General features: G+C 40.3%; 2 protein-coding genes across 3 annotated transcripts in view; one reads left to right on the top strand and one right to left on the bottom strand.

The window, feature by feature from the left end:
* The window catches only part of LOC119578156, a 49,540-nt gene extending 39,121 nt beyond the window's left edge, over window positions 1-10,419 (top strand). For both annotated transcript variants that reach the window (XM_037925893.1, XM_037925892.1), the window contains one exon: window positions 119-10,419. In XM_037925893.1, coding sequence (XP_037781821.1) covers window positions 119-220 — 102 coding nt within the window. In that variant the 3' untranslated portion in view covers window positions 221-10,419. The remainder of the gene's footprint in view (window positions 1-118) is intronic.
* An 862-nt stretch (window positions 10,420-11,281) lies between these two features.
* Window positions 11,282-22,500, bottom strand: part of LOC119577698 — a 31,965-nt gene continuing 20,746 nt past the window's right edge. Inside the window, exons 5-13 of the mRNA XM_037925253.1 lie at window positions 18,695-19,237; window positions 18,214-18,365; window positions 17,760-17,919; window positions 17,053-17,319; window positions 15,496-16,629; window positions 15,172-15,268; window positions 14,730-14,926; window positions 14,043-14,169; window positions 11,282-13,700 (exon numbers count right to left, since the gene is read on the bottom strand). Of these exons, the coding sequence (XP_037781181.1) occupies window positions 13,552-13,700; window positions 14,043-14,169; window positions 14,730-14,926; window positions 15,172-15,268; window positions 15,496-16,629; window positions 17,053-17,319; window positions 17,760-17,919; window positions 18,214-18,365; window positions 18,695-19,237 (2,826 nt within the window). The 3' untranslated portion in view covers window positions 11,282-13,551. The remainder of the gene's footprint in view (window positions 13,701-14,042; window positions 14,170-14,729; window positions 14,927-15,171; window positions 15,269-15,495; window positions 16,630-17,052; window positions 17,320-17,759; window positions 17,920-18,213; window positions 18,366-18,694; window positions 19,238-22,500) is intronic.

Raw genomic sequence — 22,500 nt, 5'->3', positions numbered from 1 at the left:
ATTTCTTACTCATTATTTTTATTGTGTTTTGTGTCTGTGCAAGTGAGAGAAGGAATGAATCTTACCCTGAATGTTCCAGATGATTCATTCTCCTGGTCATACAATGCATTTCTTTCAGATGGAGTTTCCTGTGCGAACTGTGGAGGATGCGGGAGTGCAGCAGTACCTTCTCGAAGGCTCACAAATCTCCACAAGTGGATGGTCCTCTTACCATTTGTAAATATATCATGTGGTCTCATTTCTAGGCATTACACTTTACTTCAGTATCCCTTGCTCCCATCCCCCTTCTCTGTTCCTGTTTTATGCGTTAGGATAAGCATAAAGAATATATATATACATACAATATATTGAGTTGTAAATGTGCTTTTAAGTATATTGTGGATAAATTTAAATAGTGCAACTGCTACAGTTTGTACAGTTACCCTTCCTCAATATATGCAGTAGTTTATATGTGATATAACATACCAGAAGTTGCAGTTATTTTAGGGTTAGTTCCTTGGAAAAGACAGGAAACTGGGTTGAGCCATCAGTGCTGAGTTTATAAGCTTTGTAAATTATTTGTCTTCTAGTCATGTTATGATACTGAGCTTTAATCTATCTGTTCCTCTGCATACCCTCTATACAAGTATACATAGCCTGAGGTACTGCAGATTCCTGATGTGAATTGAAAGAAGGAAAGGTCCTTTTTTTATATTTTGGTGTTGAACTGGATGCAAGGGGAAGACCTGCCTAGTGGTAATGTGCCTATTATGTCATACTGTGTTTGCAAGAATTGAAAAGTTGATTTCCTTTCTGTTTATTTATGATTTTTTTACTGTTTGTATTTTTTTAACATGTGGAAATATTAGATTGTATTAGACTATATTGGAAATATATGTAAAACATTTTGTAGTAAGAAAAGTAAATGGACTTGTATCTATGATAATGCCTAAGGTAATGTGTATACCTATAATTATGAATGTCTCCCATGTGTGTATACCTGTTTTCATTTCATTTTCATTGGGGTGTGTAAATAAGGGAACTCATCAGATAGCATGAAAGAGATAAGAAACAAAAAATGCCTGAGAGAACTACAGATGGAAGGTCTGACTTCTCTCTGGTTAAGTGTAGCTTAAGTGAGTGTGGAAGTACCTTTAGATACCTTATGATAGGTAACTCTGTTCCTTCTAACATCATTCACTTTTCTGAAAACATGGAGATGATTAGAAGCCAGTGGAGATTTGCATTTGCATTGTCTGTTTTCTGTTCAATCGCCTTTGTCATTTTGCTTTTCCTTTCTTGTGTTCTTTTCCTTTTTCAAAGACCTCCGTCCTCCACAGACTCATTCAAGGTGCAAAACCTAAAAAAAAAAAAAAAAAGAAAAACGTGCACTTGTTAATCGGCAGCATCAAAGTGTACCATCATCTCGCGCAGATATGTCTTAGGTTTGTAGTTTTTATACAGATTATGCTTGTGATTGGTAGTTCACACGCAGTCATTCATTTCGGCACCAGCTTTAACTAGGATATGGCATTTCATGAGTGCAGTGCATAAACGCTCGTATTGGAAGCTTGTTGGTCTACCTAAGTTATTTTTGTAGTGTCGCTGAATGTACATAGGTTAGGGAGTATGTTGTGATAAAAGTGAGTATGTGTACAGGAGGGTAATGTTTACTGAAATTGGGAAATGCAGTTTTGTAAAGGAGAAGGAGCTGCATTTTTATTTTTATTTTATTATTTACTTTTTACTTTTCTGGGATAGGTTGTCCATACTAATACACAATATGAATTAGCAAAGGATTTGCCCAAAAAAAAAAAGAAAAGTAATGAAAGAAAAGGAAATTATAGGTAAGAATGCAATCATACATTGTGTTCTTTATAGAGCAACGCTTTTAATATAAAATGTCTGAAGAAAATGAAAAGCGTTCTTTAAGGAAAACCTGTCCTTCTTGGCCATAGGTTTGGGAGGATTAGATGTATATTTGTTCTGCTAACTAATGTGAATAGATCTGTGAATGCGTGAGTGCCTCGGTAAGTTAATTCCTGAAGCATTTATTTTCCACTCCGTTGAATGTTATTGAAGTTTTTCGAAGTCGGTGTTTTAGTATTATTATTATTATATATTGTTTTGATGTAGATGAATACTCGAAGCTTTCTTGGGAAATGATGGTGCAGCTTCAGTCGTGGTTTTGTTTAAGCAGCCAACTTGTGGGTAGAAAATGAAGTGGTGTAAAATATAGCCAGTCTTGCAGGCTGTTTGAGATTGTTATTGTTGTTATTATTATTATTATTATTATTATTTATTTGGATATATTTTTTATTTTATTGATTTTTTTCATGGTGGAGAAGAATAATTAATTATTATTATTATTATTATTATTATTATTATTATTATTATTATTATTAATTATTGTTTTTATTATTATTAATTGCAATAGTATTTAATAATGCTAAATTACTGTGGTCAGGACTGGTTGAATCTCATGACAGTACCTTTGCTGAAACTGGAGTAAGAGTTGGTTGAACTTTATTCTCTTTTTGTAAGGTCTTGTTTTAAAGTCTTTTTTGTGTTCAGATTTATAGATATATATTTTTTAGCTACTCTATATTTTTAAAAAATTGTGTCTGTAACCTGTTTCATGTGTTTTTTTAAGTGATCTTACACTATATGTAAAACCAAAACTTAATCAAAAGAAAATTAGAAAAAAAAAGTGTATGATAATTTCATTTTGCTATTCTTTCTCATTCTGATACTATAACATCAGCAAAATGTGAGTTTCTATATTAGATTTCACTTTCATGTCATTGTCAAGCTAATTCTGATATAGGGGTGAGGATAACCCAAGTTACTCATCCTTTTGAGATGTAAGCTTTTGTCTCAATTAACTTGTCAAAGTCAAAAAAGTCTGATAATAGTTCGAACATGACAGTTATCTACCATTTTAGTTTATCTTCCTTGCTCTGTATCTCCTTATCCTGTGTCTCTCTTTTATTTTCTATCAGTTATTTGTAGTAATATTTACTTTATTTTTTTTAATCCTCACTATTTTTGTGTTCTTTGTGTTCAGAGTGGATGTGTGAAAGGGGTCTTAGCTTTTGGGTTTATTCGAGGAAGGTGGTTGTGTGGCCCCCTGTCTCCCTGGGTGATACCTCTTGTGTTGAGGATGTTTTCCCCTTTTTTGTGGTGGTCCCCTTGAGGCTAGATGCTTGTTTCCACCTGTTGGAGTGTCGGATTCATTTGGCTGTGGCGAAGGGGATGAGTTTGCGGGACTTGCTCAAGTAGGTCGACCAGAAGGCACTGACTTTGGTTCAGCTCGAAGGGGAACTCTGATAGGAAGGCATAGCTTTGCTCAGCTGGGGACAGATGTGTGGGGCACCACCATCCAGACTGTTGTTGGCTGTTGTTAATATGGCCTTTAGTGATATCCATTTTTATGTGAGTCAGGTGTGTTGTGCTGTCATGAATTTATGGAAAGGAATGGCAGGTTAAAAAAAGGTTTGTATCTGTAAATAGACATTTGTGAAAATATTTACATTTTGGAGTTATCGTTTGTGCCTCACTGTTGTGAAGTGTCACTTGCAGGTTTATTTGTGCTAGAAACTGTTAAGATATCTGAAGTCTAAAGCATTTTTGTGGATTTCTGGACAAATATTTGGTGCGGTTTACAGAAATGGTAGGTTCAGGGTTGTATTACTGAGAGATTCACAAGTTATTTTGATTACATTATGATATTGAAGAGTGCCAAATTATCACTTTATGTTGAAATAAGATGTTGAAAATTCATGATAACATTGAAAATGTGCCTTTCTAGTTTTCATCTTTTTCGCTGAAATGTTGAGAACATTGTTATTATATTTTTCTTGAATTGGTATTATTTTTTTCCGACAGTGCAAGACAAATCTTTTGTTCTTTGTCTGATTAGTGTTGTTACTCCACTACAGGTCTCCTAAATTCAATTTGATACTTAAAACATTGCGGAGAGAAGTTTACTGCGCAACTGTAATGGGTACACTTGTAATATGTGGTACAAATAAGTATGGTTATTGATGAAAAGGTCCTTGGCATACAGCATTAGGAAAAAGATTAAGGAAAGACTGTTTTCAATTTTAATTTGTATTCAATTTCTTGTGGAATTTGTTTAGAAAATATCTTTTGCAAGAACCTTGAATGGATGATTTTTTTAATGATGCTTTTATGGAAATGATTATACAATGATTTACATAATTTTTGGCAACTTTCATGATAATTAATTTTAGAGTTTATAAAAAGATTACAATTTTTTTTTATGAGCTTTAATAAAGCTATCAGTTTTTTTCATGGCCTTACCAGGAGTGGATGAAAGCCATTGATAAAGAAGTTAATAATTTGGGAAATATATGAGGGTAGACTATATGAACATTCAGACGAAGGAAGAGACTTTATGAAGATTTTGGAATTCAAGGCTTTTGTCTTTATAGATATGATGCTATTTATGTGTCACTGATATCTTGTCATATAATCCAGAGTGTTTACTATATCTTCGGAAATAAATTTGGTGAAGAATTTATGAAGTATTTTGTTTTCATTATTTTTTGGGGTATTAAATGTACATAAATTGTAAATTCAGTTGCTCTTTTATGGTGGATTCTGTTTGTAAATTATTGCTGCATTTCTTATCAAGTTCATAATGAAGCATCTTTGAGAATTTGATTAAAAGGAATTCTAAGACTCTCAACAAAAATTCCAGTGAATGTTGATATTCTGCATGCATAGTGTGTACATATGTACTGGACTTGTATTCTGCATTCTTTGGATATAGGGTTATTTCTCATTTTTTTCTCCTCCTTTGTCTATTTCTTCTTCTTCTTCTTCTTCTTCTTCTTCTTCTTCTTCTTCTTCTTCTTCTTCTTCTTCTTCTTCTTCTTCTTCTTCTTCTTCTTCTTCTTCTTCTTCTTCTTCTTCTTCTTCTTCTTCCATTTGGGGTTGTATGTCGTGTTCAGAAGATTATACAAGATGTTTATGTATTTTTTATTTTAGGTATTACATTTTAAATGATGTTTTAACCCTTTGTTCGCGGGTGGCATCTACTATGATGCCATGGCGGCCACAGAAAAAGCCTGTGCACATTGGGTTAAGAAGCTGTGAAACTATTTTGGTTTATGTGTTATATACTTATTGTATGATTATGCAATATATATATATATTTTTTTTATTTTTAGCTTTTGGAGAAATATTTCTAAAATGGCTCAAGAAGAGAACTTAAGAAGATATAGGAAGTTACATATTTGCTCATACGTAATTAGAAAAAAAATATGTATTGAAATTGATACATGAAAGGGAGTCACATACATCATTTGCTAACTTATATTACCTAACTCCATCTACCTCTCTTTATTCTCTCAATATCAGTTACACACCAGAAGTATATTTGACCTTTGCATTACCCTTCAGTTTTGTAAGTTATAATGATAACGTTCAAGTTATAACGGTAATGTTCAATTTATAACGGTGATGTTCACTTTATTCTTTCCCCAGAGAAGAATACAAACCCTTATTCTAGTCTCTGTTGATAAAGAATTTTGTACTGAAGTGTAATCAAATATATATTACCTGCAGTGTGTTCCTTGTGTGTAAATATGGTAGAGGAAATAGGCAAAGGTATGATAGTGATTTAAATGCTCATGTAGTTACCAGCTAAGTATGTATGACAGCAGTTCATTCATTCTCTTCATTTTGCTTCTTCCTTTACTAATGAAAAAAATATTTTTAGATATCTGCCTTACTCAGAAATTCTTTTATTTGTACCATGATGTTTTTTATAGTTTTTGCATCTTTTTTTTGTCTCCATATATTGCATATTTGCCACAATGTAATGCTCACATTTGATTCCATAGTATAATTTTTGTGTGCTATGAAAGGGATGGAGGTGCAAATATAATAGCATTTATAGAAGTGAGTTTTTCCTTATACCTAAGCTTACTTCCTGTTGTAGTTACTTCTGAAATGTAGGTAGAATTCTTTATATTTATTCCCTGTTTGCTTGCTCTAATGTATTATTTATGTTATTGCATAATAGAGCACTTGTTTATTTTGAAAAAAAGGAACTACATATATGAGTTTTGATAAGAAAAAATCTCGGTCAAAATTAATATAAATTGATTTTCTTTCTTTTGGATATAAATGAAATACATGTAATTATAGATCAGAGGTCCTGCAGGCATTTTGAGACTAGATTTGTACTTTACTTATGAATTATTCATGTACAGAAGAGTACCAGTAACTGCAGCTGCAAAGCTACCAGCACGACATCTAGCAGTACTGGTCCCCTAAAACAATGGCAGGACTCTATTAAGTGTTGAAAAAGTCCAGGTGACATGCTATAGCAGTATATTTTGGTTGTTGGTTCAATTTTTTTTGGACAAGAAGAGCTAAATGTGTTCCTGGTAGTTTTGGATCAATTTTCCAAGTGGTTGCAGTAGTTATTGCATTTTTAATATAATGGGAAAACCAGTACTTATTTTTGAGTTTCACACATGGGACTTCTCGTCCTCATTTTCATGAACTCCTTGGATCCGGGTGCTTCGTGGCAATCACATGGCCCAAAATATGGGCATGAGGCTTACATGAGCAGCCACTGTGCTGGGTGTGTGGCTTGTAGACCACAGTTGTGTGGTGACAAGGCTCAATGCATCCCCCTTGCAATGTTATCTTCTCTTTCTATTCATAAAGGTTTTTAGCTTTTTTGCCATTATCCACTGTCCATATTAGTCATTTGATTTTCTCTCTCCAGATGATAATAGAGTGTTTTCCTTGCACAGGCTCCATATTGTCTCTCTAGGTAGTCTATAACGCAATGCAAGAATAATAACTAATATATATTTTTTTTAATATTAAATTTTTTGTAAGACAACCCGTGCTACCAGTCATGACAGCCAGGAATAGGATGCTGAGCATGGAAATGGGGTCCTCCCTAGTGGCTCATGGAGGCAACATTCCACACTCATTTTTTTGATGGAAATGATGCTAAAGCTCCTTTTTAAATGCCAAATGAGCCTAAACCTCCAAGAGGTTTGTGCACTCAAGCTGGGGGTTTCCCATCACCCCAGCCTTTATTTGAAATGCACATGGCAGCAAGTTCACATCACCCTGGCCCACAGCCAAATTTTCCCATGACAGCATGTTCATATCACCATGCCTGATTTTTTCATGATGTGATAGTCACCTCATCCAGATCAAAGGAGTCAAGCTTAATCCCTCTGGAGTTTCCACCAAGTGTTATTATACAAAGAGTCCTCATTGTGTCTGCAATATAAGGTCCCCTGATAAGGTTTGTAAATATTTAAGAAGTAGTGCATATTTATTTACTGTGGACTGCATATCCTAGTCCAATTTGGCCAGCACGTGATGGGAGCTTCATGTTTATATTAAGTGTAATTAAGGGAAAGTCCTTGTAAAGCTCTTTGAGCTAGGATCTGTATAACATGTAATTCTTACTTTTTTAATGTTACTCATTGAATTTGGTACCTTAGTGTGGTCTTTCACATGTCCATTATTGTATTGAGATATAAATTTGAAGTAAATGGAAGTAATAGCTCAGAGTAAGGCATAAAAAGTAGAAATTATATGCCATATAATTCCATGTGAAGTGGTCTCTGTAGTTTGTGCTTATTGCAAAGTATAATACTTGAAACATATCTGCAAGAAGACCTTGCTAATTATCTGTAGTGATGAAAAAAGTCAGGAATATTCTCTTTAAACATACAATACAGTTTACTAACAGTGTTACTAAACGGTGTTGAATTTTAGCTCCTAGATGTCTTACAGATATTCTTTTATCTGTGTTGAATTGACCTTTAACATCATGATTTTTGTTGAGTTGTTTTGTTTTATTTAATATTTTGATTTTGTTTTACTTGTAACTCCTCCGACTTCTAGTTTTGTCATTTTTTCATGGACCATTTAGATTAAAGTAATTGATTCCTTTGGTAAACACTGGATCACCTAGGCTGTCAATAATAAGAATACAGTGTAATACAAAAGAAAAAATTGAATAAAGAAGACCCCGTTTCTTTATCCATTGCAAAGTGTCCTTAGTAACTTCATGAATTTCATTTTTAAAAAAAATTCTTTCTAAATTAATATCTTGTGGAACTGAGAGATCTTATTAACATTTTATACAGGTCAAGTACTTTTATACCTTTTCCATCCCCATGTATCTTAATCTTTGCTCTTTGATATGAAAGTGAAAACCCATGGACTCTTAACACTTAAAACACACCCACAGGAAGTACATTGTATATGTGAGGGTAATGTCATATCTGTGCCTTTGTATGTCATGTTCTTTTGGTTTTAAGTGTAAATCCGTTTAAGGAAATATGACTTTTCTGATAGATGTTACAACCTGTGTAATTTGTCATAGAACAGCAAAATGTTATGTGGGCAAGTGCTTGATACATATATATTTTTTAGTCTGGTATTTAAAAGAGAATATAATCATTCTATAATTGTTTTCCATCGGTGAAAGTGACGTAGAGGTACAAGTAAACACTATTTTGTTGGATTGTCCAGTACTGTGCTTGCTAGAAACCTTGACGACATTCCATAATTATTCCTTTTTACGCTGCAGGTTTGAGTTTCCTGCAATTAAAATAATAGATGTATGCAGTGCTTAGAGTGAACAAGAAGCAATAACTCTTTCTAATTATGGTGGTTATTTTATTTATATGAATAATTTTTTTGTGAGAATGATAATGATGGTAATGACAATATTGATAATAGAAGTAGTACTGATAAAATTACCATTATCATTGGTATTATTATATTGATGACGATGGTCTCTCATTGTTTGTTTTTTTTATTGTTATTTTTATTATTACTATTGCAGTAACAATTGTTATCATCATTGTTATCATTATTATTAAATTCTTATTTTGAGAATTATATGTGTTTTATTTTATGATGTTTGTCATTGTTTCAATTTATTATGAAAGTTTTTTATGTCTTATTTTCATAAGTATATAGCTCCACTTGCATTATAATATGATAAAATTCCATTGATAATTCAAGGCTACTAATAACACTTGTTAGTCTTGAATTCCTTATATATATATATATATATATAGATATATATATTTCTGTTTAATTTTTCAACAGCGTGTAAAATGGCAATATAGTTATCTGTGAACAATTCTTGGCTTCAGTATGATAAAAAAAGTAGTATTATGTACCCTTTCAAAATATGTCCACTGGCTGAGAGAGTAAGGTAAACTGACATGGGAATTGTTGGTGTTTCGATTTAAGAGAAGTGTAAGTGGCCGATCGTATTACAATGGTTAATTTTGTCTCTGTTTGATTGGTGCTGACGCGTGACAATAAGTGTAGGTTTTATTTGAACTGCGATATTGGTAATGCTTGCTATCGATCTGACGGATTGGTATGGTTTAATGAAAGGTAATTTATATGTATCAAAACACATTTTTCTTTTAGTTTGCCAGATTCTTTCAGTATTGGTTGTACTACAAAGACTATGTTAGCCTGTGCAAGTGTTTATTTGTGGGACCCAGATATCTGTGCATTGAACTTTGTATTTTGTTTCATGCCAAACATTTTTAATTTCTTCCAGTTTTGACATAGACATCCTCTGTTAATACTCTTGCATAGAAAATTCTTAAAAGAGAAGTTAGTGCATGGTTCCATAAACATTTGTGTATTTTTAAGCAAAGGGCTGAAGCATCTAACTCTTTTTAGATATGTATATAGGACTCCTGCACATATATCCAGGTAGAGTGCATAAGTACCACGTTTACAAGACAGTGTTTAAGTGGTCGAGTTAAGCCATCAGGACATATGCACAATAACCTACACTCTGTCGTACTTTCTGTATTGCTTGTGTAACCATGTACTTTTGTGTCATGTATGAGTTCTGTTTGTAATAGGAATTCAACTTTTGTGCATATGTTTTATGTATATAAAAGCCTTTCTCTATATATATGTATGTATACTTTGTGTATATTTATATATTCACAAAATTACCTCTATTTCTCTATTTTCCTTGTATGAATATTTTTTTGTAGTTTATATTGAAATCTTGTGATATTTATTGATATGTATATTTATAGTTTGAGCTTGTACATTACACTTCCAGACATAAATCAACTGTGATGATGCAGTACTAAAAACAAAAAAAACAATGGGAAAGATTGGATACTTATATATATAAAAAAAAAAAAAGTTGAAGATTTTTATTTTTGATGCAGTTCCATGATCCAAAGAGCAGGGAGATGTAGGTGTTGTATTTCTTCAATAGATTCCAAGGAAAAAAAATGAAACACTAAAGATTTGAATACACTACTGGTAGCTCAGAAGACCATTGCTTGGCATATACTGCTTATGACATGATAGACACATTCTTGTATTACGTAGTCAAATATAAATTATTAGGAAAATAAAGGTTTCATACAGGAATTTGTTTCATTCTTAAATCCCACTTCTTTGTGTGTTAACCCAATGCCGACAGGGAAAATTAATAAAAAATAGGGAAAATGCTGTGCTCATTTTCTATATTTTTATGAATGTCTCTGCACATAGATGGCTCTGCTAGTGCTTAGCTACAAAGGAGTCAATTAGTAGATCTTGTGCCCTTACCTGATTTCACCTTTCCTTGTATTGGCGGGAAAAATGAATTGTTTACTAGTGCTATGAATATCGATGTTGTTATTTTTATTGTAAACATTAGAATTAATATAATGTTATAAACATTAGTAACAGCAAAATAAGATAACATAACATATTTTCGTAAATCAACGAAAAGGATGAACGGGCGAGACAGGCAGTACTCGTAACTGGCTCATTGGTGACTTAGTACAAGTGTAGCCATCTATGTGTAAAAACAATTAAACAAGTAAACTCACAGTGGGCATGGCATGTATGTACATGCCATGCCTGTCGGCTAAGGGTTAACCAGAAATGCAACTTTTAATTTCAATTAATGTGTACTGACTGAAAAATAAGTTTTTACAGAAGATCATATTCCTTCTGCTATTCTTATTGCATGACTTTAAACTTCAGGGATTCAGTGAATTTTAAATCATATAACCAAACACATTCATTTATAAAAAAGAAAGTTGCCTTTACACCGTACTAGGTTTATGTTGATGTTACACCCATTTATCTGATTTACTATTCATCAAGTCAGTTAATTTTAACTTTGTGTGTAATGAATTTTGTCTTGTGAGGCTTGGTGCAATATAGATTTCACAATTAAAGATATACATTTATGTATGAAGGTGACACTAGCAAAACAGTTAGGAATAATAAAAAACAGTTTCATAATGCATCTGTATATTTTACCATTTCTAATAAACTAAACAATTCCATTCTTATGAAAGGAAACCATTATGAAAAATATTCCAGTAGACTTGTTCAGCTATAATCAAACGTCTCCAGCGACTTTTTTAATGCAGCACAAGAACGCTTTCTATGAAAACCCTTTGTGTAGAAAAAGGGAGGGAAGAAAGGGTAAGAAAAAAAAAAGAAAAAAGAAAAAAAAAATGCAAGAAGCATTCTATGATTTTATGTAAAAAAAAAAAAAAAAAAAAAAAGGTATTAAAATTGAGCTAGTTCTTATTAAAAAGATCTGAAAAGGTACGTTCACCCAGTGAAATATCATTTGGTAGACATTCATGAACCTCCAATTTCTCTTTCGTATTTGTGACACTAGCAGAACTTTTAGAAAAAAAATTTGTTACTCTTTTTATCCATTTTTTTCTTGGATTTAGTGACCTCAAAATGGGAAATAAATCAACAATGTGCAACCCTCCTTTGTGACAAATTGTTTTTATTCTATTTTTTAACAAACCATAGAACATAGATATTTAGTAATTTTGTTAAGTATCTTTACTACGATGAAAATAGGACTTTATGGTAAAATCCCACACATAATTTTAAAGCCAGTAATTGCATGATGGAAATATCAAATTCACTTTTATATAAAATTATAAAAATATGATATATAACATACACAGAAATATTCCCTCTTTTCCTAAAACATTTACTACGCCGTCACTTTGCTATAAAAAAAATTATTTACCAAATAAATCTTCCTAATACACACCTACAACTGACATAATAACTAAAGACCAATGTGATGATGGACAAGTCGTTCCGTATAAAAATACCATAATTGTTATAATAGTAAAACATGTATCTCATCGCCTTGTTGCATTAGCCAAACCTGAATAACAATGAATGCTCAATTTCTAACTGCCTTACTAGTCCACTAAATTACAACAAAACTGTAAAGTGATCTATATATATAAAAGTGATTTATATTATATAATAATATTGATTCCACTGGGAATGTCTGGGTTTCTGAATGCTTGAAATATGCAGTATTGCCTGTCATTTGGAATAATCTTTTTAATCTGCAGTACAAAATTACAATAGAAAAATATATGTAAAAGCAGACTGTCACAATGAAGGGGAAAAATAACCCTGGTTGACTGCTATCAACAAGCAGAAGCAAGCAAGATCCCAATGTTTGCTTTTTTATATATTTTAAATATATTTACCTAATCAACTTCATCTCGTAACTTAGGCTATTCACATGACCTATCAATTATATACACTATATTGGCTCGACTACCCAAACCACTTACTGTAAGGGAAATAAAAAAAAAAAGAAAAAAAAATGCCGCTGTATTGTGAGCGTGTTTTCAAAATCCGTGATGCAGCTACGTGTATCATGAACTGACATCCACTACCTAGTTTTCTCACTCGCTGGGAAAGACGTGAGGAACCCGAGCCATGTCGTTTTCTGTATTCAGCATGTAGAGCAGTCGACCATTATACTACTGGGCTTCTCCTACTCATATGATAAAACTGAAGAGAAAGTAACTATCCCTTCTCCTTACGACGTCAAAATTGCAATATTTGATTGTCTCACACTGCCTCCATCTACGTCCTGGAGGCACTTCATAAGATATATAACCATCATCCAACTCCTCTGCATTTTGTGACAAAATCTTGTGTGTATATATATATATATATATATATATATATATATATATATATATATATATATATATATATATATATATATATATATATATATATACACATACACACACATATACAGTACACATGAAGACTGAAGACCTTATTCCCCCTCTCCTCTTATAGAAGGAATTTATTTCAAGGCTTCTTCATGCCTGACTGCAACTATGGCCTCCACCATAGGAAAAAAAATAGAATAAATATAAATAAAAAAAAAGAAAAATAATAATATGATTTTGTTGATTTTGTCTGAGCATCAAACATGTAGCTCCTTCATTTGCAACATACCTTCCAATTGACCAGATTAGTGTAAATGCACTTTTTGAGGAAAGCGATCGTTAATGCTAGTCAAATTACTTTCTCACCATATAAAAAAAAAAAATAATAATAATTAATTCCTCAATAAAATGAAATCCCAATAAAAAAAAAAGTCTAACAAACAGACTAGGATATGTATACTTAAAAAAAAAAAAAAAAAAAAAAGTCTTATACGAATCCTGAGCGCAGAAAAATACCATCACTTTGCATGAGTCTCCCCTCTCAGTCAAGGATGAACATCAGAGCCTTGAGGAGGAACCGGCCCAGCTTGCGAAGGGGGCCTTTCCGCTTCTTGGCAATGCTCGGGGTGTCGTATATGGTCGAGTCCACGCTGATGTCATCAAGGGGAGGGGCGTTGGCTTTGTGGGAACCTGGTGAAAAGAGAGAGGTTAATGTCGTAAAACGGCATAGTAAAAAAAAAAAAAAAAAAAAAGTATATATATATATATATATATATATATATATATATATATATATATATATATATATATATATATATATAAATAAAAACAAATAAATAAAAAAGTTAAATACGCAAAAACATGAAACGTTTCTGGTGAATAAACTACATAAAAAAAAAAACATCCAATTACTTTCACAAGACACTCAAAAAAAAACCATACTATATCCCTCTCCCCATCAAAAATAACATTAAAAATGCCTCAACTCCTATCTAACACTCCCTCCTCGGCAAACGCAGCGCCCGTACATACCGTCTTTAGAATGAGGACACGCGGACTTGGCAACATTCGAGAACCAAACCATGAAGTCTGTGTAGCGTTTGATCTCTTCGTCTGAGACACTCCTGTAGCCCTTGGCGACCACCTCGAGGACGTCGGCCTGATAATGGGAGGAATGGGGGTTGATATACGGATATGGAAGAAAAGGGAGGAGGAGGAGGAGGGGAGTAGGGAGGAGGAGGAGGAGGAGGAGGAGGAGGGGAGTAGGAGGAGGAGGAGGAGGAGGAGGAGGAGGAGAGGAGGAGGAGGAGGAGGAGGAGAAGAAGAAGAGAAGAAGAGGAGGAGAAGAAGAAGAAGAGAGAAGAAGAGAGGAGAGAAGAGAGAGAGGAGAGGAAGAGAGGAGGAGAGATAGAGAGAAGAGGAGGGAGGAGAGAGGGGAGAGGAGGAGTAGGAGGAGGAGGAGGAGGAGGAGAAGAAGAGGAGGAGGAGAAGATGGAGAAGAAAGAGAAAGAGGATGGAGAGGAGGAATAATAACATCAAACAAAAAGATGAAGAAACAGAAGAGGAAAATCATCACTCATATTCTTGAACACAGAACCACTCAATATAAACAAAAAAAACTATTTAAAAAAATCCAGAAAAATACCCCCCCCCCCTACACACACACACACACCACAAAACCGCACACACACACAAAAAAAAGGCAACCCCAAAACTCACCAGGCTGATCAACTGAATGCTAATTTCCCCGAAATCGCTCAGGAGAGAGTTGAGACCTCCACCTCCTCCTCCCCCCACAGCCTTGGCCTCTGTGGGGGTGTCGTAATCGCTGCCACGGTCGCTGTCTGCTCGGTTGTGTCCGTCCTCAAGCCCTTGTAACCTTTCTTCAGAATCTGTTCTGCATTCCATGGTCTCTCCTGCAAGATAAGGGGAATGTAGCGCTTTGGAAGTGGCTGGTTTGGTGGTGCTTTGTAAATGGTGGATTATGTAACAGAGGTTAAAAAAACGTGTGCATTATAAACACAAACTCAAAAATAGGCTTAAACTTTAAAAAAAAGAAAGAAAAAAAAAAGCATCAAGTAGAAAAAAAAACAATCAATAATGAATGGATACAGAGCTTCCAAATACTGTAGAGGCTGCACTGAAAACAGCAAACACTTACCTGTTTCATTACACGTGGCAGTGGAGATATCTGAAGAGGGGACGGTGTGGGTGTCACTGTGGTCGAAGGATGAGTCGCTATCATCTTTCTTGCGTACCTGTCAACAGCCGCACGTATTTATTGTTACGTCTCGCTTATATAGTAAATACTTTGTTCATTTGCTGAATCCTCATTGATAATACTAGGTGAACTGCACATTTTGGGTAGATATTTACTTTTTTTTTTAGTGCTTGGACAAAATTAGAGTTGGGATTTTGTAAAGAAAAAAAGAAAGAAAGAAAGAAAAAAATAGCGTGTCGAAAATAACATTTGGATGTTCCCTACCTCACTGCTTGTGGATCTGCCCGAGGCGTGAGTGCCACTCCCCGAGCTTCCAACGGTGCCATTGTGACTGGAGCCTTCGCTGGGCGTCGGGGTCGGGGTTGGAGACAGGTTGGGTGTGGGCGTGAGGGGCCCCATCGGCTCGATGGGCGTCGAGGTCTTGTTGACGTCGAGGTCGTGGTCTGGATGCAGAAGGGAGGCCAGCTCCGAGGGTTCGTCCAGGTGGCGGTCGCGGCGCTCGCTGCGGGCGGAGCCGGCGGGGCGGGACAGCAGGCTCAGCAGGATGGCGTTCGGCGCCGACTCCTGGCGACGGTCGTCCGCCAGCATGGGCTCCGGCAGGTTGGACGGCGCCAGCGAGATGTTGGGTGGAATGTCGTCTAAGGAAATGTTGGGGGGCCCGCAGTTGTCGCCGACGTCCACGGACAGAGGCTCCATGGGAGACATGCCCGAAAACGCCACGCGGCGACCGCCCCTTGAGCGAGGGGTCTCCACCACGTCATTGTCACTGTCACTGTCAATGGCACAGTTGTCGTCCCGCATGGGCTCCGGAGGTTCACTGTAATGCAATTCGAACTCGGCGGGGGTTCCGACCCGCCCCTCGTCATTGTCACAGTTTCCAGAGTTTTCTGCCGTGTTAATATCGTCTTCCTTCTCATTATCACAGTGAGCACCTTCACTACTGGGTTCCGCGTCCCCTTCTTCCACTAAGCTGTCCTTCTCAGCCGTTTCCTCCCCGCCTTCCCGACCCTCCCTTGAGCCTCCGAGGGCGCCCGCGTCCTCCTCCACTTTCGGTTCACTGTCACTTTTGGCAGGAGGGGCGTGGTCGCCGGCTTCCCCGACTCCCTCGTCAACTATTGCACTGCTATCACTACTATCACAGCCTGAAGAGGTCACTCCACTACTACTGCTCTCGGAGGGCGTCCGTCGGGGGGGCGCGTCGTCCTGCTCCACAAGCCTCGACGGGGCGGCCACCTCCTCGCTGCTCTTGGACATGCCGATCGCAGAGTCCGGGGACGGCACGGAGCCCTCGTCGCCCTGCTTGCTGCCCGGGGACGCCGAGCTGCTCCCCTTCCGCACCAGCAGCGACTCCTCCAGGACTCTCGTCGGCGCCTGGGGATCGTCGGAGGCTATTTTCTTCTGCAAACATGGATTTTAAATGGGATCAATAATGATAAGTCCAACTGAGAGGTCAGGTTTGTCTTTTACTTGGCTCTGCTTTTTATTGTTAACTCGTGGAGAACTACGTCAAATTATGCAAATATGTCAGACCAATTCCTCTAATTCATAAACAATATATCAAACCAATTACAGTCATCCATTACTTCATGCAGGGTTTACAGTCCCCAAAGGTACAACAAAGGCAACAGCGCCAGTCGCCAACTAATCATATAACTACTCGTAATAAAGCAGTCACCCACAGTACTCAACACAAGTAATGCCGTTAATAATAATAATTAATAATTAATAATAATAACAATAACAATAATAATAATACCAACAACAACAATAATAATAATAATAATCAATAAAGCCGCAAGCCCCCGAAGCGAGGCTCCGTACCTCGTCCCGCTGACTCTCGGGCGAGTCGTGGGGTCCCTCCGTGTGCTCGTCCTCGTCGGAGTCCCAGTCCTTGCAGAGGGACGTGACGCAGGGGGGAGGCGTCGCCGGCACCTTCTTGTTGGGCGCCGTCGCTGGCTTCAGGTCCTTCTTGGGCACGGCTCCGCTGGCGGCTGCGACGGCTGCGGCCACGGCGGCGACCGACACCACGCCGCGCTTCATGTGGCTCTCCGACTCCGGAAGGCCGTCGAGGTCCGACTCGGAGCCGGACTGGGGGCGGGAGGGAAGGGGAATTTATGCGATGGGTTTATGCGATGGGTTGATGCGGTGGGTTTATGTGGTGGAATAATGTGGTGGATTTTTGCGATGGATTTACGTGATCGACCTGCGGTGTTTTTGCTTCACTGATTTCTATCTATAACAAAAGGTGCTAAGGTAAGTTGCGTTATAGTGTCAGTTTCTACGTAAAGTTCAATGAATGAAAATGCGTAATTCACTACACCATCCACTTTTAACATTTGGTTCCAACACACTAAAACTAAATATGACTATCGCACCTTTCCAATAGACCTTGCCTTCACACAATTACAAACCGCTTTCATTCGACAAACCTAACAACACACAAACTCAAAAAAACAATGATAAAAAAACCCCACACCAAACCCATATAGAACCTCGTAATCCCCTTCACCCCAGAACCACCGACTTACCTCCGACATCGACGACAGCGGAGTTCTCGAGCCCGAGGAGCCGAGTTCGCTGGAGCTCCCGTCGACGGACCCGACGTGGGGGGAGGTCATGGACAGGAGGTACGAGAACTGGCGGTACGTGAGGGTCTTGACCACCACCATGAGGTCAGCCGGGGTGAACCTGCACGGGAGCAAAGGGGGGGGAGGGTGTCACATTAATGTCTTGTTTGGATTCGGTTCGTCTTCGTTCGGTTTTGGATTCGCGGTTCATTATTGTTCGATTTGTTTGCTTCGTTTGAGCCTGGATTTGGATTTGGTTCATTATCGCTTTCCCTGCATCTATTGCATTGTTATCCTATTTGTACTTGTTCCATTATCATTTCAGTCCTATGTAAAAAATAAGCTGAAAAAAAAAAAAAAACTCAGTTCTACATGTATCATAACGTGTTGTGATCGAAATACCCATAACGCTTACCCTTCCGTCTTTTCTGCGACCGTCATGATATCCTTGTCGCTGAGACTGTGGTGGACGTCTTGGAACAGCGTCGTGAGGAGGTTGTATCTTGCCTGCTTGTCCGGGAGACCCACGAGGTACACTCCGCGAAATCGGCTGAGCAGTTCATGGTCCTAAGAGCGTGATGGGGGAGGGGGGATTATTTTCATTGGGAAATAGTGAATGGGATTAAAAAGGTGAAGTTTGGGTAGCTGTAAAATATTATGATGGCATAAGGGTGGTTGGCACTGGTAGGTGGCACACGGGAGACAAGTAGAAAGAATTATTACGGCATGGGTTTAACTGGTATAACTTTGGTAGTAATAACATACAGAACACTACCTGGCTATGTGCAAAATGCGCCAACAAAACATCACAAAAATAACGATTACTATCACGAGAGAAAAAAAGTAAACATACGAAAGGGCCATAAAACCGAAGATAACGAGAGGAAGCGACTTGCCTTGTAGAGCAGCCAGGGGGCGCTCGTGGCCGCGACGACGATGATGCCGTTGTTGTCGGGGTAAGGCGAGTCCTCGTCCTCGGGGTACACGTCCTCCTCGTCGTCGGGAGGAGCCGAGGGGCGCGGCCGGGACATGGTCGACGCCCTGCTGGAGGCCCTGCTGCTCCCGCCGCCGACGCCGTTGACCCCGCGGCCCGACGACGAGCAGGAGGGCGAGGGGAGCGCGCTGCCCGTCGGGTTCTTGGACGACTTCGGGTCCATGATCTTGAGCTTGCGAGGCCCCAGCTGCGCGAACAGCTCGTCGCGGATGGCCTGCACGTAGGTCGTGCAGGGCGGCTCCTCGTCGTGGTTGGCGAAGATGGCGTCCACGTCGTCCATGAACACCAGCGACGGGTAGTTGTCCCTCGCCTGCTCGAACAGCTTCCTCGTCTGCGCCGCCCCCCGCACCTGGTGGGTGTGCACGCCGTACAGAGGCATCTCGCACACGTTGCTCATCTGCTTCACCAGGTACGTCTTGCCGGCGCCCGGAGGCTGCGGCAAAAAACGAATTCATTACAAGCTGACTCCGTTTCATTTATCTTTTAATGATCATTTAAAGAAAATCCAGGTAGATTGGATCGCCTGAAATTAACGAGCGCCGGAATGATTCTCCTCAGCAAGAGAACCAAAGGAAGAAGAAAAAAATAATAAGGTAGAAAGGGAGAGAGAGAGAAAAAAAAGAACAAAATAATACTAAAAACAATTAATAACGACGCAGACGGACAAAAGCAACCCCAGGACCCCCCCCCCCACTCCCCCCACCCCCCACACCACTCAGGCCCGACCGAGGAGGCCGAGTCCTTCGTAAATTCCAAAATGAACCAGGACAGGGCCGGCGGAGGACGACGCGCCGCCGACGATAATCACAGAGCACGCAGGCAGGCAGGCTCCGGACCCCTCCCTCCCTCCCTCCCTCCTCCCTCCCTCCCTCAACGCCCCCCCAATCCCGTCCTCCTTCCTCTGCCCACCTCCCTTCCCTCCTCCTCCCTTGCCTCCTCCTCCCTTGCCTCCTCCACCTCTCTCCCTCCTTCTTTGTCGTCTTCCTCTCCCTCTCTCCTTCCTTCCTACCTTCTTCCTTAATTATCTCCCCTCTTCCTCTTCCTCTCCCTCGTTCCTCCTTTATTCCTGTCTCTTCCACCTCTTCCTCCTCCTCATGTCGCCTTATTCTCTCTTCTTCTTCCACTCACTCTTCCTCTTCCTATCCTTCCTTCCTCTTTCTCCCTCCTTCCTTACCTTCTTGCTCCCTCCTCCCCTTCCCTTCCTTTTCCTCTTCCTCTCCCCCTCCCTACCTTCTTGCCTAGCCCCCTCTCTCCCCTCTCCTCCCCTGCCCTCTTGCCTACCTCATCCTCCCCCCCTCCTCCTCTTACTCCCATTCCCTCCCCTACCCTGTCCCTCCTCTTACCCTCCCCTACCACTCCCCCCCTCTTACCCTCCTCATTCCCTCCCCCCTCCTCTCTCACACCCCAAATCCTAACCCCTGCCCCTCCCCCCCCGTCTTCTTCTTCTCCCCCACCCCACCCCTCCCCTCCCCCTCCCTCTTTCAACCCCAATCCTTCCCCTCCCTCCCCCTCCCTTACCCCTCCCCTTCCCCCCTCCTCTCTCACACCCCCAATCCCTAACCCCAACCCCCTCCCCCTCCGTCTTCTTCCCCTCCCCCCTTCCCTCCCACTCCACCCCTCCACCCCCCATAAACCCACGACCCTTGTCCCTAGCGCATTCCACCGCCTGGGACCACCACGTCACGTCTGCCCTCCGCCGTTCCTCCTGCTAAACACCCCGGTAGGCATATGCTGCTGATTTCCTGCTGAAGGAGGGGTCGAAGAAGCTCCTCTCTCTCTCTCTCTCTCTCTCTCTCTCTCTCTCTCTCTCTCTCTCTCTCTCTCTCTCTCTCTCTTCTCTCTTCTCTCTCTCTCTCTCTCTCTCTCTCTCTCTCTCTCTCTCTCTCTCTCTCTCTCTCTTCTCTCTCTCTCTCTTTCTCTCTCTCTCTCTTTCTCTCTCTCTCTCTTTTTCTCTCTCTCTCTCTTTCTCCCTCTCTCTCTTTCTGTACTGCGTCCTTTGTTTGTTTGTTTGTTTGTTTCGGTGGGTGGGGGAGAGGGAGGAGGGAGGGAGTGGGTACTCGTGTTCGCTTTGTCTGTCTGTCTGTCGGAGTTTCGGTCTTCTTGTTATTCTTCTGTCTGTCTGTCTGTCTCCTTGTTTGTCACTCTCGTTTTTCGTCTTTCTCTCTATTTCTCTCTATCTAATTCTATCCTAATTCTCTCTCTCTCCCTCTATCTCTCTCACTCTCCCTCCCTCTCCCTATCTCTCTCCCTCTCCCTCCCTCCTACTCTCTCCTCTCCTCCCTCTCCCTTCTCTCTCTATTCTCTACTCTCTTCTCATTTCTCTCTCTCTCTCTCTGCGTAAAATCGACCGCAGTTCTCAGAGACATTCAACGCGCAGGCAAATACTGATCCAAAACCGCAAAATAACGAAGTCTCTCACGGACTTCCTCTTCCTCTTTTCCTCTCTCTTCTCTCTCTCTCTCTCTCTCTCTCTCTCTCTCTCTCTCTCTCTCTTTTATCTCTCTTTCTTTTCTTTTCTTTTCTTCTCTCTCTCTCTCTCTCTATCTGTCTCTTTCTTCCTCCCCCCCCCCCTCTCTCTCTCTCTCTCTCCTCTCTCTCTCTCTCTCTCTCTCTCTCTCTCTCTCTCTCTCTCTCTCTCTCTCTCTCTCTCGGGAAACAGAAAAAAAACATTAACCAACCCCCCGCTTTGTTTACCAACCTCCCTAAATCTCGCTAAGTTTCCCTTTTCGACCATTACGCTAATGCTTCCTTCCTCTTTTTCCTCCTCCCCCCCCCCTCTCCTCGCCCCTCTCCCTCTCTCCCTCCCTTCCCTCCCACTCTTCATTTTCTGCTCTTTCTCCGTCTCTTCCTTTTCTGATCTCTCTATTTCTTCCTCCCCCCTTCTCATTCTATCTATGTCTCCTTCCTCTTCTCTCCTCTCTATCCCCCCTCTTCTTCTCTCTATTTCTCCCTCCCCCCTCTCCTCGTCTTCTTCACCCCCTCCCCCTTCCCTCCTTTCCCCTCTCCTCTCTTAGTCTGCCCTCTTTTGCCATCTCTCTTCCCTTCTACTCCATCCACCCTCTTCCTATCTACTCTCAGCCTCTCACCTCCCCCCCTACATCCTACCTCTCTCCACCTCCACCTCCACCCCCTCCACCTCCCTCCACCTCTCCCTCCCTCCCTTCCTACCTCTCCCCACCTCCCTCCCCTCCCTCCCCCGCCACAGAACTCCCACGATCTGACTCCCTGTCCTTTTTCCTCCCTGCTGATCCCCAACACGACTTCCCCAACTCCTCTCTGTTTGCGGACTTCCTGTGTCTGGTGTTCGTCCTCGCTTCCCTGACGTGCCTCTCATGGGCTTGGGAATGGGGGAGGGGGAGGGAGGGGGGAGGGGAGGGGGAGGGAGGGGAGGAGAGGAAAGAGGGAGGGGGAAGGGAAGGAGGGAGGGGGAGGGGGGAGAGGGGAAGAGAGGGAGGGAAGGAGGTGGAGGAGGGGGGGAGGGAGGGAGGGTGGGAGGTAGGAGGGGGAGGGAGAGGGAAAGAGGGAGGGAAGTAAGGAGGGGGAGAGGGGGGAGAGGGGGAGGGGGAGAGTGAAGGAGGAGGTGGGAGAGAGGGAGGGAAAGAGGGAGGGAGGGAGGGAGGGAAGGAGGTGGAGGGGGAGAGGGGGAGGGAATGAGGAGAGAGAGAGAGAGAGAGAGAGAGAGAGAGAGAGAGAGAGAGAGAGAGAGAG

This window comes from Penaeus monodon, chromosome 10, assembly GCF_015228065.2.
Source record: "Penaeus monodon isolate SGIC_2016 chromosome 10, NSTDA_Pmon_1, whole genome shotgun sequence".
Lineage (NCBI taxonomy): Eukaryota > Metazoa > Arthropoda > Malacostraca > Decapoda > Penaeidae > Penaeus > Penaeus monodon.
This window is presented reverse-complemented; position numbering and strand designations above follow the sequence as displayed.